Source organism: Phaenicophaeus curvirostris, chromosome Z (genome assembly GCF_032191515.1).
Source record: "Phaenicophaeus curvirostris isolate KB17595 chromosome Z, BPBGC_Pcur_1.0, whole genome shotgun sequence".
Classification (NCBI taxonomy): domain Eukaryota; kingdom Metazoa; phylum Chordata; class Aves; order Cuculiformes; family Cuculidae; genus Phaenicophaeus; species Phaenicophaeus curvirostris.
In genome coordinates this window covers 1,820,557-1,838,552 of record NC_091431.1, presented here as the reverse complement: position 1 = coordinate 1,838,552, position 17,996 = coordinate 1,820,557, and the positions used below count along the sequence as shown (strand labels likewise).

The following is a 17,996-nucleotide window of genomic DNA, read 5'->3' as shown; positions in this document are numbered from 1 at the left end:
CCTTTAAAGTTTGCAGTAGTCAGTCAGAAGAGCTTTCACAGAAATTGAGCAATAACCTTAACTGTGGCTCCCTGCAAGAAACTAAAATGAATGTACATTTGAAGTGAAGTAATTAGAATTTGTGGGGAGGTCACGATTCTGCTTTTCACATCAAGACGAATAACCTACAAGTCACTCCAAAATGAGTTTTATAAGTGTGTTTTCAGTATTAAACAGATTTTTAAGTACAAGTTTAATATGTTCTGGATATGGGAAGCTAATTCAAGGACAACTGAAGGTCTGAGCACAAGTTCTACCAAAATTTGTAGAAAAAAAGGCAGCGCATCCCAGAAAAACAGTAAAATAAGCCTTGGTTTCCTTAGGTCCTTGCTTTCCTTTGTTCTGCCTCGATATAAATAATGTCCTCATACCTGTGGCAACTTCATGAAAATAAAACCAAAGAACAAGAGTATATTTTTAGCAGCATAAATAAAATCTGACTATAATGAATCTAGGTATCACTAACAAAATCCAAGACCAAATATCCATATCACAGCCATTTTTCATTTTTTTTTCAAATTTAGTTTCCTATTTCTGGGCTGTGTTTTAATAGTTAGGCTTAGAATATAAGTTTGTATCCCCATCACTAACAGAAATCAAACATCACCAGTGTCTTAAAATATTCTAAAAGGCTCTTAGTAGATACTAAGTATTTTAGATAAAGAACCAGAGAAATGTAGACTTGGAAGGGATTTCAGAAGATCACCTACGTCCATCTCTGCACACAGGCAATATGAAATATACTACAGTCCATCCCTATGAGATGTTTCATAAACCTCTCCTTGAAACTTCTATAATGGAAATTTAACAACTCCCATGGGGAGCATGTTTTAGTGCATCACTACCCTTATAGTTGAAAAGTTTCTCTCATCTGTCTTTGCTACAAGTATAGGTTAGTTACCAGGGTATTAAGAGAAACTTCCCAATTATAATGATCACAAAGTACCTCCAAGACTAGAGAAGCCACTACAATTTTCAAAGACATTCTGGTGTTCGATACACATATATTAATTAGTTTCACCCCTCAGCTACAAAACTGAAATCAGAACTTCTTTACTGAGATTGCTTAACCTTCAAGTTCTTAATCGACAGCACAAAGATGTAAAGCCAGTGTTAAAACAACTACCCTGGATTACGTGGTGTATCTTCACATTAACAGTTGAAAGCCCAGATCAAAAAATTTGTATCATTTACAAGAAAAGTGGTCGTGCTATTTTGAACTTAAGCATGGAGCACTGTATTCTACTCCAAAAGGAAGTCCTGACTTTGAACAGATGACAAAATCTCGTCTCTAATCCATCTTTAAAAAGACACTAATATTCACACTAGAAGTTTTGGGAAGATGCTACGTGCAGAATATTTCAACCTAATACAAGCAGTGCTGCTCGTTTAACAGATTCACCAGATGACACAGAAGCATCGCATGTCTCTAAGCAAACCTGACAGGAAGCAAAGAACAAAAAGAACAAATAAGATACCACTTCTGCCAAACAGGTATTTTTGGTATTGGCTTTTATCTAAATTGACTTCTGTCTGCCAATAGTATCTCAACTCTGATCTGAAACAGTGCATGTCGTATGGCAACTTCCAGATAAAAACTGATTCCTTTTAATATCAGATGAAGTACAAAAGCCAGATGTGATACACTCTGCAACTGTGTTTAAGCTACCAAAAAGGTAAACTGCTCTATTTCAGGGCTTCCTGAAATGAGGGCACTTTGAATCCTGAATATCAATTATTTAGAATGCTAACTTTAGAAGACTCTAGTTGAGACACAACGGAACTGGCACGCCATTTCATGGTGTGTTCAGCCATGCACAGAATAGTTAACGTTCTGTTCTCTCATATTTCTACTTTAAACCAATTCTCATCTAAATTCAGACTACATTTATATTGTTAAAGCACAAATCTGTCTTTTTGGCATTGTTCTAGCACAAACCATATTTGCATCAAAAAGGCTTGAGGCAGCAAATGTCCTGGTTTGTATGCAAAACTGTTTTTCTACTATGATAACAAATTTCTTGCTGCCATTGAATTGTTGCGATATTATCCCCTTCATATTTTTTAAAAAATAAATTTAAAAAATGCACGAAGATTTCAAATAGAATTAAAATTCATCTTATAGTCACTATTTCACATTCTACATTATCCCCAAATTAAAAAAAAAAAATCTTTTGTTTTACAAATATTATTTTTATACATACAATATTGTTTCAGGCTTGCAGTCATGAAAACAATTGTACTGCTTGGCTACTGGAAATACCCTGCCTTCAGCCTTGTTATGCACCTGAGATGTGTGAAACTGTCTCAATTACAAATATATTACAGAAGACCGATCCTGCAGCTGCTGTGAGCATCCCACAACAGCCACCTGCCAGTGATAAGGAAGAAAACTGAAGGCGCAAGATGCTGCCGGATCAGGCCTTAAATGTAAGCACATTAACAACACGTTATATGGCAACATCTCAAAACAAAATACTGTATTTCTATGTAATGCAGAAGTAACGCACACCAGTTACATATAGTAATAATTTATTCTGAAATGTTCATTTTAGTCTCTGTTGAGACATCACCCATGTCTCATTAATAAAAGAGCAGCCATGTCACCTCAAATACCAGAATATACAACAAGTTACAGCATAGCAAAAAAAACCTCTACCTACTTTAGGATAAAATCTAATTCAGGTAAAATAATTTTGTTTGGGGTTTTACAGTTACACAGTTCCTTTTTTTTTTTTTTTTCAGAGCACAAAAAGTGTAAATCATTACACCATAACTATCTATGCACATTATGTGACCACAGAAATGTTAATCATTACTTCAGAACATGAACCATCAGTTCCATTCATGCAGAAAAAGCAGGCTGGGAAAGCTTGTTCAGCAGAAACCATATTACTGTGAATTTCACAGCCACATGATTGGGTTAGATGGACTCACAAATACTAAAAGAGAGTATACCTTTTTTTTGCATAAATAATACCAATTCTTCCCTGATGTAGTTTAGTCAGTCTGTAACCTAGAAATAATTGATAAAGCAACATGACCGTATCGCCTCTATCTGCAATGTTGCATGATTTCAACGACAAGCAGTATTTAAAGGGTTATGGGATTGGATGCTAATTAAATACATGTTAAACATACTGTACAAATATACTTGCCTTAGCAATTTTATTCCAAACCGTCAATCGGGTATTCCTCTAAAATATTACCAGTGAAGACAAAGTATACTATCAAATATGGCTTCCAGAACAAGGACACTCTAACAAGAATCAAATCTATTTACAACAAATAAAAACAACAACAAAAAAATTCAATCCCCATTCTTTTAGTTTCATTTGAAACAAGACTTCTAAATTGCTGCTGTATACAATACAGTTTTATTTGTTGCACTTAAACAGAAGTTACCAGGTAAGAGCCAGAATGACGTTTAGGACTCTGAGTTCCACTGGAGTCCGGATTTTCAGACTTGGAGTCACGCTTCTTCGTGCTGTTATTTACTGGTGTTGGTATTTGTGAGGGCCGAGCAGAACTATTGTCCACACTACTCTTCCTGCGGCTTGGATTGTAATTGAAAGGAGTCACTCTTGCTGCAACAGCACCAATGGGAGAGCTATGTTTGCTTGAGCTACTGGAACTGAATGGTGTACGCTCACTTACAGTACTTTCATTATTTTCTGGTGCAGGAACAGGATTGTTCGGTAGAGCCTTTGTTTCAGTGCCTTTCTTGTCTGGACCCTCCATCTGAAAGAATGAGTTCAGACGGTTTTCTAACCCAGTGGTACGAACAGGAACACCTCCATTCCCTGGGGTTTGTTTTTCTTGAATCTCTTTAGAATCTTTACCATTCACTCCCCCTTTCTCAGAAACGCTGTCAATAACTGGGGGAGTGTTTCCAGTTGGGGACCTTCCAGATCGAGGATTGTTAATTGGGCAGTCCTCTATCCTCACCCACACATCTTCTGTCTTGGAGACAGCTGGTGCCATCTGATAGATGAGAGTTTTGGAATCTGAGCCGTTTGCGGCACTTGAGGAAGGATGCTGAGGATCACTCATTATCTGAGGAATTTCATTTTCTTTTATTTTTCTCCAAGTACCTTTTGCTGGTGCTTGGCTTTCTTTACTTTGCTTGTGTCCGGAACCAGAACTTCCATGTTGCTTTTCATCTTCTCCTTTTGCCTTTTCACTGGATTCTGAAGACGCTGACAGAATTGAGGAGGAACTTCCAGTTCTTCGCCAAGTGCTAACACGAGGAAGGGATGAGGAATGCTTACTATGCTCACGCTTCCACGTTCCTGACCTATTGATCGGCAACCTAGATGGACTCTCAGAATGAGAACGAGCTATATCATGACGTTTTGCTGGTCTCCCATCATATTCTACAGAAGGGCTCAGATTAGGGGGTAATTTTCGCCAACCGCTAGTCAGGGCAGTTGAATGAGTGGATAAAGTCATATCGGGAAGAGATGGACTTAAAACTGGGGTTTGGAGTTGGGACCTTGTGGGAGAATCAGGCCTGGAAGGAGACAGAGATTCAAACGAAGCCGACTCTTCTAATTTCCGTCTCAGGGTTGGGCTTGGAGCTTCTTTAATGAAAGTTGACTGTCGAACGAGAACAGGTCTTTCAGATCTGTCAGATTCACTTCCGCTAGATTTTGCAGATGACATTCTGGATAGTTCAGTCTTTTTGTTTGATCCACCACTGCCGAGAGCTTGGCTTAACCCTTTTGAAGCAGACTCACTTCGTGGAATGCTACTGGAACTCTTAGGTAAGGCAGTTTGCTTTGTAAGGTTTTGCTGGCTCATTTGCCTGCCTGGTGATGTATAAGACATTCTACCTGAACTTGAAGACTTAGTTGAAGCTGTGCTAGGAGATGATGTCCTTGGCAACTGAGACAGTTTGTTGGGAGGACTTATACCATTTCTTCCTGGGGAAATTGAGTTCCGTCCAGGAGATTGCAGAGGCCTACTTAATGGCTGCTGTTGAGGTCTAGAAGGAGTAGAGTCTCTAGAACCTGATCTAGAAGGTCCTTTACTTGATCCACTCTGGTTCAAGCCTGACGGTTGTCTTGTTACAGGAGCTGGCTCAGGTTTCACTGATGACTTGGCTCCTCTTGGAGAGCTAGTCAAACTTTGGCCTTCACTGGGACTCTTGGAGTTAGTGTTTTTGAGTGGGGGACCTTTTTTGGAAACAGGACTAGTACTTGAAGAACTATTTCGAACTCCTGGAATATGGATCATTGTCCTACCACGTGAAATTGAAGGCACACTTGTCTGTTGTGGTTGTTTCAACTGGCTTGAAACTTCTGAATTGGAGCGAGCTTTTCCTGTAATTATACTTTTATACACTTTCTTCCCTCCTTTGATTCCCCTACTTTCAGATTCCGCTTTTTTAGACTCCAGTGTACTTTTCTCTCCTGGCTTAAGAATTCTTGGACCTTTATTACTAGTGAAAGGCTTTTCTTCTTGGTCTGGTGTAAGATGAAAAGGTGACCCTAGAGAAATACCAGATTTTAATGAAAGGATAGAATCAGAGTCTGATGAAGCTTGTCTAGACAGCGATGCAGCAGCTGCAGCTTGATGCAAGCTACTAACTATAGAATTTGCTCCTTCTTGGATGGCTTTCCAATCAAAGTTCTCTGAATCAGGTGAAAAACCATGTTCTGAATCCATCCTCTGTACCTCTCTCAAATCCAGTGTTAAATCCTCTGCCAGTACACCACCTGTACTTCTGGAATTGTTTTTTTCACTTTCGCTCTTTATTCTTGAGGGTTTTTTCTTTTTAGGCATGGCAGAGCTAATGCATTCCTGCAAAAGATCATCTTCCGAGTCAATGCTAAGAGAACTGAGAGAACTGTTTCTAGAGAAACATACAGGAGTATCTTCAACATGAAATGATTTAGGTGCATAACCAGAAGTCTGTGGTCTATTTGATTCCATCTGTGAATCGGGGGCCTCAGTTCGTTTTACAGGTTCCCCTTCTTTGTTATTATTGTTTTCTTGATCAATATCACTGAGGGAACTAAGAGATGAATTGCGAGAAAAACAAACAGGTGTGTTTTCAATAGCAAAATTCTGCATTTTCTCATCTGTAGCTGCTCCTCTGTCTGGAATATCTTTAGCTGACTGAGAGAAAGTTTTAGGCTGGCTTCTGCCTGCTAGGTGTTTTTGACAAACTTGTGTCCTGCTACTTGGTTGCTGATTTGAAGGCTGTTGTGGACTAGTGCAGTCTTTACTTTCCGTTTCCTTCGCTTCTTTTCCTTTTCTTAATTCTGCCTTCTCCCTTGAAAGGTCAACATCATCATCGTCAAAATCTAAAGAACTTAGGGAATCATTCCGTGAAAAACAATAAGGAGTTCCCTCAATAGGTGTGTAATGATGAGGGGAATCAAACGCAAAGCTTCCTCTTACACGCTCTTCATTATTTGGCAATTTGTCATTAAAGTCTCTTGAATTGTTTTTAAGATTCTGTTTCTTTGTGTCTCTGTTCTCTGGGTAACTTCTTTCATTATTAATATTGCTTTTAAGCTCTGTGGTTTTTCTTATACGTGCTCTATATTCATTATTTTGGGGAACAGGCTTTACTGGTGATGTTGGCTTCTTTTTCTCACCTTCTGGTTGGTTTTTGTTACTTAGAGATGAAGAAGCTTGTTGAATTTGATCCATTATCTTTTTCACCCTGAAAGGTTTGTGACTTTTTCCTTTTGGCATAGCTGAGTTAATGCACTCAGCCAGAATATCACCTTCTTCTGTTTTGTCATCATCCAGGCCTGGGGGAGTCACAGTTGAGCTTTTTGCTCTCTGAGAGTCATCAGTACTTCTACCTTCTGTAGGAATAGTATCTCGCTTTTCAAATTCCTCTGCCTCTGCTCCTGTCCCCACACCGTCCACATTGGCCAACTCACTTGGGGGTGATTCGATGGTGAGATCACTCAGAGATGTGGCTGTTGAAAAGTTTATCGGTGTACCCTCAACACAATACACCCGTGGCATATCATCTCCTGGTGTAAAGCTGACATGCTTTTGGGATTGCAATCTGCTTTGTGAAGGCAAAAGTTTGTAAACGGGCAACTGGCTGGGTTTCCTGGCTACAGGAGGAGGTATTTTTGGAGCAGATGCTTGAGAAGGCTTTTTGGCTTTACGTGAAGACTTTGTTGGCATTGCAGAAATAATACACGCTTCCAGTATTTCAATATCATCATCATCATCAGAATCATCCAGAATGTCTTTTTCTGCTTCAGTAGGCTTCTCAGCTTTCTTCTCTTGGTTATCCTTTGTATCATCTGACTGCTCAGGTTCTGCTTCATTTCCATGTTCATTTTCGTGAACTGGAGGCATTATTCTTAACTCTACATCCTTCTGTATAAACGGCTCATCAAGACTCAGAGCACTCAGGCTAGATGAGCAAGAAAATCCATCTGGTGTGCTTTCTGTGGCAAAATGTAATAGCGTATCAGCATCTGGCAGTACCTGAACTCTTTGAACAGCTGCGTTTACTGCTGCCTGTCTAGGACCAGGCTCTCTCTTTTCTGCATTAGGTACTTTACCTTTAGCTACATCTCTTTTTACTTGAACTGCTTGAGCAGGGGGTGGTGTTTTACTTCTGCTTGGAGGCATTGTTTGTCCTGGGCTGTCTGGAAGGTCACTGGGACTTATAATACCACTTACCATTCCACTGCAAGGCTCACTTTGAACTGAACTAGCAATTGAATGGCTTTCAAAACTATCCAGGGAACTGACGGAAGTACATCTACTGAACATGAGCGGTGTTTCCTGCACATAGTGTTCTGGTGGGCTTTTAGGAGTCTGTGCACCACTCTTTGAGGGAGATTTGGCACCTGAAGAGAACTCAACAGCTTTATGTCTAGAGGAATCAGAAGGAGACAAACTAGAAGTCGCAAGTCGACTGGATTTTGTTCTGATGTGTTGTGATGCTGATGTGATTTCACTTACTGCACCTTCTGTAGACAGAGCCCCGCTGTTTTCCTTTAGTTCTGCTATCTGTAGTGTGTTATTAGCATCTGTCACACATGTGGATTGATCACGACCTATTTCATCTTCAGCTGACGACAAAGACGACAAAGAGCTACACCTTGAAAAACATATTGGGGTATCTTCCACGCAGTAAGTTTGTATAGTTTCCTGATTAATAGAAGGGGTTTTACAAGAGGCAGTCTTTTGTGCATGACCACTTCTGCTCTGTGCAGAATTCGGGTGAAGTTGGTTCTGTCTCTTGGAACCAGCTGAGGGGGCTGATGTGTTCCCACTGCTTGAGGAAATATGGTCAGTTTTAGTGCTCTGCACTGAGGAAGCCTTTGAAAAAGTAAAAGATGGCTTCTGAGAAGAAGAAGGAACTTCTGTTGAGTATTTTAAACTATAATCAATAGGCTGATCAACATGTTCCTCTTCATTGTACTTTATGCTATAATTAGTTGGTCTGTCTTCCTCTTCATGTTGTTCCTCCTCAGAGTAACGTTCACTGTAGTTGGTTGGCTTATCATCATCATAATCATCAACCTGGCACAAGGACTGGTTTACTTTCTGATTCATTCCAAGAGTTGAGCCTACTCTGTTTTGATCTGAACCATTGGATCCTCTTGATCTAAAGGACGAAATGCACTCTTGCTGTCCAAAAGGTGACTGGTACTTCATGTGTTTATCATCTCCGCTTTCGCTGTACATGGGGTAGGTTGCATTTTGGCTCCTTGACTGCCTTTGTTCATTTTGTTTCATTTCATCATCTATTATATGCTTAGGCCTTGCCCATCTTTCATTCTGAGAGGGACTTTGCCTTCCAGAATTTAACTGTTCATCTGAGTATTTAAGACTATAATTAATAGGAGTGTCAAGCTCTCCATCATTGTCATCCATATGATTTGCACTATGAATCTTATGTGCTAAGTCAGCTGGGTATTGACCATAACTACAAAATTTACTTTCGTCATCTTCAGAGTAAGACTCAATGGAAGGTTTCATTTGGCCTCTTTTACCATAGCCATCACTGCTGCTGACGCTATTTAAACTGTCATTCGAAGCTCTCTTGTACTCCATTTTTGTGTAAGGCACAGGACACGTCCTGCTCGAATTCTCAGATTTAGGGAAGTATGCGTTTGAGTGAGTATGGGCAGTGGCTGATCTCCTGGAGGCATTTCTGTCTTCAGCCAAACAATGCATTTCAGAAGCGGAACCAGAATTTCTGTCATCTTGTGGGATATGCATGCCTGTCACTTCTTCCATAACTTTGGCAATCTGAACTGCGGCAGTAGAAATCTGCATTCCTATTCTCTTAGACGAGTTTCCGGTGTTCTCTGCAGCTGGATGATAGGTATTTAAACCTACTGCTCGATCCCTATCAAGACTTCTGTCTTTCTCAGATCGAGAATTTTCTATGTTTCCTCTACTGGAAGAGGAGGAGCCAGGCAATACTGTAGTATTTAAGTATGGTGAAAGTACAGGCATATTACCAGCATTAAAACTCTCTGACCTGCATATACCATCATCATGCCGACTGGAGTCCAGGACATACTCACTGTACATATTTTGCTTGTGCCTCTGCTTATTACGGTGAGATGCTTTAGGGCTTAAATTATCAATGTTGTCAAAAGTCTCTGATAGATGCTGAGCATCTAATTCTGCTTCCAGTGCCTTTTGTTTTCTAACATGAAGAGATGGTAAGCTTGATCCGGGAGACATAATGTTGGCATCCTTATATTTTGCTGGCCTGTTTGCCATGAGGTTTCTTAGAGCTGCAGCACTGCCCATTGCTATCATTTTATGTTTTGAGTGAATGAGGTTTTTCAGCATGCTGACTGCTCCCATATCCCACAGTGCTTCCTGATCCTTTGCATTTCGTGCAGAAAGATTCCACAGGGTCCCACACGCATTACTGACTATTGTCAAACTGTGTGACTTCAAGTGTTGTAGCAAGGTTTGTAAGCAGCTGTTCTCTCGCAAGATTTGCCTGGTGTTGAGTAATTGAAAATAAACATCAATAAGTGGTCAAAAAAGGATAAGAGACAAAGCAACCCAAGATCTATTACGCTAGAGGCAAGTTTTGGCCTTAGAAAGGGATAACCGTGAATTCTCCAGTGCAAATTTATGTCACATTTGCTCTAGCTTTCATCTGAATGCTAATCAAATCCTATTACAAATATGAATAATTATCTTCTAGTACAGTTCATCATTAAGAGCAGCAGGTATTAATCTGTTTGCATAGTCCCTTTATGTAAGTGAACTACTTGCCTTATCAAATGCATTAAAAATTAACTGTACTTGATTACTATACTTAATACATGTGTTCATATTAAGACTCAGTCATAGCAACTGTCTGCTAAATATACACGTGGGACTGCTAAAGGTTTTCAGAAAAAGCATACTCACCTATGGTCCTCATTAGTAGCAATTAAGCTGGAAACATTTCTTAATATTCCTCCTCCACTTTCTATGATGGCTAAAGTGTTTGTTTGGCTCCGGTATGTCAGCGTGCCGACTAGAAATGCAAGAGCACCATCAACAGCACATATATCAGCTTTGTTCTCAGTACAGTGTGCTGATAAATTCCATAAGGCACTCAGAACACTTTTTAGGGTGGATTCCTAGGAAAATAACAAAATGACAGAATTAGAGATGTTTGCAACTATGGATCACAAGCTCTCAGAAATAAGTAAGTTAGCTTCAAGGAGTTGTGTCTATTCCCATTTCTGCTTTTTGGGCTGGTAAGCCAGATGCAGGCAGCAATGTACACGTAAACGCTTCTGCTTGCTTCTCTCCTTCCTACAGCTACAGATTTGTTATTAATGGTCCCAAAATTTTCAGAAATACAAGCCACAATACTTGTTACTGTCATAGTGATAAAAATGGCTCAAAGAATAACTGGCAAGGGAATTCGGGGGGGAATACAGTCCTGTCTGGACACCAGAAATATATCTAGACTATTACAAAAGTGGTAGTCATCTATTCATTAACTCAGAACATATTTTGTAAATTGCAAAATTATGAAAAAGGCTATTGTAACACCACAGCTCATGAAACTGAAGAGCAAAAGCTGGTAACCCTCACAAATAAAATTAGAGAAATATTAGTTTTGCGATGTCATCACTACATAGTGGTCTGCTGCCGTGTTAGCTCAAAGCAACTCTGCTTCAAAGCAAGTGTCTGTAACACCCCAAATACCTGACCAACTGCTTTTATCAAAAGAGAAAAACATTATTTGTGTTTTGTGTAAAACACAGGCAATCTCTCCAAAATTTATCTCAATCATTTACACAGGATACCTTCTTAACTTCTAATGCACATTCCATCAATGCTTTTACACTTCCAACTTCTCTTAGAGTCTTTTTACTGTTTACATCTGCTCGCCATGACAAATTCCTCAACACACTTGCAATGACCTGCAGAATGAAAGAAAAATAATGTATCTCAATATAGCTACTTCTTTATCAGGTTATCAGATTTTCCCCCTGGAATGCAATGGATTAGTTAACAGTGGTCATGCTTAGCTACTGAACTAGCCCTTTGCCAAAATCTGCTTTTTGTTGTGTCACCTGTTACACTGCTCTAACATTTCAGTATGAAGTTTGATCAAAGGTACTGGCTTTTTTGTGAGGCACCTGAACAAAAGACTTGAAGTCGGGTTCCCTGCTTTCCACACTGGTTGAAAAATTCGTTCAAAAATTGAGATTTGTGCTCTGCTCTGATGCCTGCACTAGAATTACATAAGCTTGGGGGAGATTTATGTCATCTTCTTCCCAGCTTTTCTGCTAGTAAAATAGAACAACACTTGCCTGTCTCTGAGATGGTATGATTTGATTAATGTTTATAAAGCTCTTTAAAGTCTCAAAAATACACCAAGTACTATAAAATCAGGGAGGGCTCAGAGGAGGGGACACCATGTCCAGGCTCTGACCAGGGCTCTCCTAGCAGACCTGCAGCCCCACGGCTCAGGTGTGACAGTCCAGAAGTCCTGGCCTAGGAATATGGGACACTTTATGGGACTGACCAGGGGAAGACTACCTAAGTTTTATTACAGGATAGGAAGACACAAAGGTTCCAAAGGCAGGAAAAAAGATGAATATAGGTTATTCTGGGAGGTCCAAGGCTGGGAAAACACAGGGAATAAGGGGGCAGGAAGGCACAATTGCATCTGAACAGCCAGCTGGCTGATATACTTGTCTGGCTGTACCCTTTACCCAAGAAGCACAGTCTGTCCCATATTCTCACTTAATCCCATTTCTAATTTCTCCTGAGCGAGGGACTTCCTGCCCTGTGTGTGTATGTATACGGGCATCTACGTGCCAGTGGTGTGAGAAACACCATCTGTCAGAGAAAAGTCAGTGACTGACTTTTCAAGAATACTGAATATACATAATATTTGCCAAAATATTAAATCAGAAAGTTTACTCAATAACCTCTATTGTAATTCTAATTATTTTCTCAACTGTAAACAGTGGATCCTCTAGCGGACAAACATTTTTGTGAGCAGTGTTTTAAGAGATAAAGCCAACTTTACATAAAATTGTTCTTTGATGGTTCTCTCGAACTACAAAGAAAACTGGGTTTTCTTTCCCAAAGGCTGTTCCACTTTGTTTACAGTATATGTTTATTCAAATGGATTAAAATTGTTAAATATTAAATTATAATCAGGTCCCATAGTAATGAAGAACAGCACTCCCAGCTCTCAGGATCACCCAAGCACTTCCTAAAGACTTCACTTCCATGGTGTTTTCCTTACACAGCAGGAACCATTGGAAGACACGCTCAGGTGTCACATTGTACACTTTGCTCATACTTCGAAAGCTTCTTAGAGAGCTGCTGGTGTTGAGAGTGGTTATAGGTACGACTTGTTAGGTCAAATGCAGGTTCTTTAGAAATACAGCCTTCTCTACTACTATTCCCTCATTATTTACTTCCTGCAACTGCAGGAGGAGCCACAATACTGTATTAACCCTCCAGGCAGTCCCATTTTATTAATGCCATCACTAGTAAACCAAATAAAGAGCATCTAAGATAGCTCAAACTTATCTTTAAAACTGGACTTCCACTAACAGATCAGGGTCATAAAAGTGTGTCTTACAGCCGATCTGTGTGCTTTGGTAAAAAAGCAAAATAATACCCGTGGTGAAGCATTTTTACAAGCAGGAAGTTGTACTTTGTAACTTATGGAATGAGTAAATGTACAAACTTTGCATCAAAGTTGAGGCAGACAAGACTAGGTAAGAATAGCAATTACCAGAAAACCCCCACAAATTAGGAAAAAAACATTAGGAAAAAATTTTTCACAGAAAGGGTCATTGGTCCCTGTCAGAGGCTGCCCAGGGAGGGGGTTGAGTCCCCTTCCCTGGAGGGGTTTAAGGGACGGGTGGACGAGGTGCTGAGGGACATGGGTTAGTGATTGATGGGAATGGTTGGACTCGATGATCCAGTGGGTCTCTTCCAACCTGCTGATTCTATGAAATCTGCCTGGGATTAAGCAAGTTCATAAGAGAGGCAAACTAAATAGAGAAGGCCAACTATGGACAGTACACTAGGACTTCTGAAGATGACAGAATTAAAGTATAAAAATAATTAGTGGTGAGGCCACGTAAGTAGAAGGAAGGTAGCTACTGGGCAAGGAGAGCAGAAATAAAGTATTTTAATACAAAACAATGATGCAAAGTGATGAAAATGTTGAAGCTAGAGAAATATTTAATCTCAAGAGGACATTACCTGCTGTAAGTCTTCACTTTCAGATTTCAGCTGGGCTACAAGAGCTCTCATGCAGCCCTTCATAGAACATAATGTAGCCTGTTAGGATTCAGAATTAAAAAGAAAGTGAATAGCATTAAATGACTGGCAAGGCGGCTTGCTTCTGCACAGTGTTTCTATTTTTTACGGTAACCATATCTCAAGTTCAGTAAAAATCACTAAAATACGTTGTGAACAATAAATATTTGGTTTATAACTATTAAAAACTTAAGTGTAAATGTCAGTTTCTGTTCTGGACAACACGTAAGTGGTAAAACTGTGCTGAATTTTGTGGTTTTAACAACAGGTTTAGGATTCGATCTGGAACTTTACTACCTTAGAAGTCTTCTTTACTATGCACCAGATAAAAATCACCTGTGGGCTGGCAACGTGTTGTTACCTACTGTCCATTTGTGAGCATATCTTTTTGTTTCAAATAAACATAGGATTAAAAACAATATGTGTAAAACTGACACAAATACAACAACATTTCTTACATTTGAAGAACTACCTTTTAAGCAAAGAGCAACTGAAAAACTGTAAGGCCCACACTAGAAATTGTGACTAAGAACAATTAGAAATTATTCAAAACCAAAGTATGTGTTAGAACTGTAACAGTCGTGAGCTGGACAGCATGTACATTTACATCTCTGAGTAGTTTAGTTTTTGCTATAAATCCAGTAACTCCAGCCCTGAAGTGGTTACTGACTGATCTCGTAAAAAGCCAATATTTTGTGCAGCACTTAATTTGCCACAAGGATTTATGCTTTATTCTTGTGCACATCTTGGAACAAAAGCAAGTTATATTGAAGTCTGTTATTTCCATTCACTCCTGAAACATCTTCCTCTAGAGTAGAAAGACAAAAGTCTTCTTAGTGTGAAGTTATTTTAAGATCCATAGCTTGGTAAACTCTGGGACAAGAAATTATTGAAACTTTCTATCTTTTGAAAATGTACTTGTCAGAAATCAGGGAACCAGTTTTCTCTTACAATTTCAAGTAGTGCCCATCATGACCCAGAGATGCTCCAAATATATAAAAGCAAGCTCCAGCCTGAAAAGGTTTGCAAAATTTCATCAGACAGTAACAGTTTCTTTAGATCGCTGACACCTTTACAAAATTTGACTCAATTAGCAGTTTCAGCTCAACATTTTCAGAGAAATCATTCAATAAGTGTAATAATCGGCTGTAGGTATTATGTGCTATGCTAATGTAACGCTTATTAAAAAAAAAAAGCCAGTAGATAAAGTCCTAACTTTCAGTGACAAATTAAAAGTGATCCAGTTTGAGGCTTGATACTAGTGTGACAGAACATTCAGTCTGCCAGGAACGGGATGGAATGACAGTTGTATTTCGAACTTTTGTCTAGAAGTTGACCTCAATATCCCATCCTGGAGATTTTAATCACCTGTCTTGAGAACTACAATTCAAACATCGCGATGAACTTTAATTACTGTATGTTTAAAATTCTGCTCTCACCTTGTTTGCCACATCTCCAAAAGTCAAGTTTGTCAGAGCCATTCCAGCATACCTCCTTAAGGTAACACTATAGTGATCATTTGTAAGCCCATACATTTCACAATCCACTTGCAAGAGCTCAGCAATGGCCTGCAAACCACCTTTAAAAACAAACAAATGAAAATAAGGAATACCTGTACTCTAATGTCACAAGTACAGTACATATACACCAAGCAGGAAATTGCACTTATATGTATGGAAAAAGTCTCAAACATCTGAAAAACAGAACGCTCAGAAAGGTAAATAAATCATTATATACTGACTCTGGATCTTGAATCCTGCGCTCAGTAGCAGCTGCAAGGTATGACAGCATGATGCTGAGATTTCTGGGTAAACTGGTAACAGGAGGATTTATGAGGAAGGAAGAAGCACACTCAGCTTTTAATTCCGTGCAGCCAAAATCATGTTTGACTGGTGAACTTGCACCAGTTACATAAAATGCTATTTAGTAAATCTGGAAATTACAGATTTAATTACTAGCACTGAAAGTTATTTTCTGAGAAAAATACACAGATTTATCTTCATTAATAATGAAAAGGGGTGAATTAAAAAAATCGCATGCTCGGAATTTAGCGGGCATGGACTAAAAAATTCAGGCTGTTAAACAAGAATGAACTCATGACCAAATAAACCACCACCAATAGAAACAATATCACAAAAGCATGCCCAAAACCCCCAAATCAACAAAATCCCTCCCACCCTGGAAAGTAGTCTCCATTCTAAGTCCAATACTTTTAAAATTGCAAATGACCAAAAAAAACCAACCCCGAACACTTCCAAAACTCACAATTCATGCCAGAAAAAAAGTAATTGACATAATAATTTATCCACTGGGAAATGCTCTGGTTAATTTAATTGGAAATGATCTGTTGATCTGTTTAAACTAGTGGTAAAAAAAGTCACATATCCAGTGAGTTACAGAAGGAGTGTCAGTGCTTCCAGCAAGCTTCTCAAAGTTAGTCAGAGAAATACATTTGGCCTTACCAAGTTCATTCATCGCATGCCTGTGTTCTTCATCAAATGAAAGTTTCATCAAAACACACACTGCGGGGCAGATTTGATGATCCACTGGTGCAGGCACTGATCCAGAAATAGGTTACAATTAGTATTTCCTAGGTGACTCTGTCTAGATCAAAAGCTTTCCAAAAGTGAATCTAATCTTAAGACAAATTAACTGCAGTTTGGCTCCGGGTTTGTGTCTTCCCCATAATGCACGAACAATTACTTAATATTACTAACACATGTATGTACTAGAAATATATTAGAAGTCGAAAAAGAAATCGAGGAGACTCTTGAATGTACATATTAAGAAATATGACTGCCAGTACAAAACAGATTACCTTGTTACTTAAAGAAACTAATAATCTTAAACAAATCAATACGGTTGAATATTTTTGTGGCACTAAGTAACACACCACCTAATGTGAAGTTGCTTCTTTGGTTGTTATGTCCTCACAAATGGTTAATTAAGCTATTTGCTTCATAACCAAGGAAATTTAATTTCATTATTTTGTAGGCCAGATTCTGGCTAATGCACAAGTAGCACTGGTACGTCTTGTTCAGAGTCTCACTCCACTAAGTGCTTCTTGTGGTAAACTCCAAAACCCACGATACAGCCCACTGATACCAGCAGTGCTTCTGTCACAGGAACCTACAGGCTGTATTTACAGAAAACATCCTCAATTCAGAAAATCAGCTGAGCAATCCAGAAGGTTAAATCTTTTATCTATCCGTTCCCTGAGAAAACTCCTATTCACTTACACCTCCACTTCCCACATACTTTACCACTGAAATATTTCTTACATACCACAGTGGCAATAAAGGTTCATATTATATTGAATATATTCAATAGATCAAATTTATTTCATTTGTTCTCTCTGTCCCTCTCCTAAACGAAATGTGCTATCTCCCAGATAAACCTGCATGAAAAACAACTTGAGTTTATTTATTTAGATATGTTTGATTAGTCGTTATAATGTAAAACAGGATGAGGAGAGAGTCAATATTAATTTACAGATTATAAACAGCAGCATTATTATCTGGAAAGCACATCAAGGTCTATGGTTTAAATAAAAAGTTTATAAATAGGGTATATATCTGTAACAGATACTATTTCCTAATGCTACCTCAACTTTTAAAAATATACACAGACAGATGTACACACATATAAAAGAAAACTCATATACATTCAGTAGCAAGTCACATTAAAGCTATGCTTTCCGTAAATTCATTGTTTTCACTACATCCTTGAAACATTTTTATTTGGCTTGCAGAACCTACTTGGGTTTTTGTCTTGGTCCATGCCTTGTTCATGTGCTTCCTGCCATTCCCAACATGTTTCACAGTAAGCGCGGATCTGCTCCAAAAGATGGAGCACGCGGATTTCCCGTCTGCCTCGCTTATCATCAGGCTGGGAGTGAATGATGTTATGCAGTGCTGCGCTTGCTCTGGCACGGGCCTCTTTACTACCACGAGAGTTTCCTAACAAGACAGAGTCTTTATCGTTGCCATGTAAAAGCTGGATGAGGAGAGGAAGACATCCAGACTGACGCATGGCTATGCAGCTGTCCTGGGAGCTAGACATGGCCAGCAATGTTCTTGACATGTCATCTTTATCATGAGTACCAAGCATTGATAATAATGAATACACCATTTCCACCTGCAGGTCAAATGATTTTAAAAGTAGAGTTACATTAAAAACATACATACTAAATTAAATTA

General features: G+C 39.0%; 1 protein-coding gene across 1 annotated transcript in view; it reads right to left on the bottom strand.

The window, feature by feature from the left end:
* Window positions 1-583: 583 nt before the first annotated feature.
* APC (APC regulator of WNT signaling pathway) overlaps window positions 584-17,996 on the bottom strand; it is a 92,701-nt gene continuing 75,288 nt past the window's right edge. Inside the window, exons 10-16 of the mRNA XM_069880762.1 lie at window positions 17,556-17,934; window positions 16,260-16,355; window positions 15,237-15,376; window positions 13,741-13,818; window positions 11,310-11,426; window positions 10,417-10,631; window positions 584-9,997 (exon numbers count right to left, since the gene is read on the bottom strand). Coding sequence (XP_069736863.1) covers window positions 3,430-9,997; window positions 10,417-10,631; window positions 11,310-11,426; window positions 13,741-13,818; window positions 15,237-15,376; window positions 16,260-16,355; window positions 17,556-17,934 — 7,593 coding nt within the window. The 3' untranslated portion in view covers window positions 584-3,429. The remainder of the gene's footprint in view (window positions 9,998-10,416; window positions 10,632-11,309; window positions 11,427-13,740; window positions 13,819-15,236; window positions 15,377-16,259; window positions 16,356-17,555; window positions 17,935-17,996) is intronic.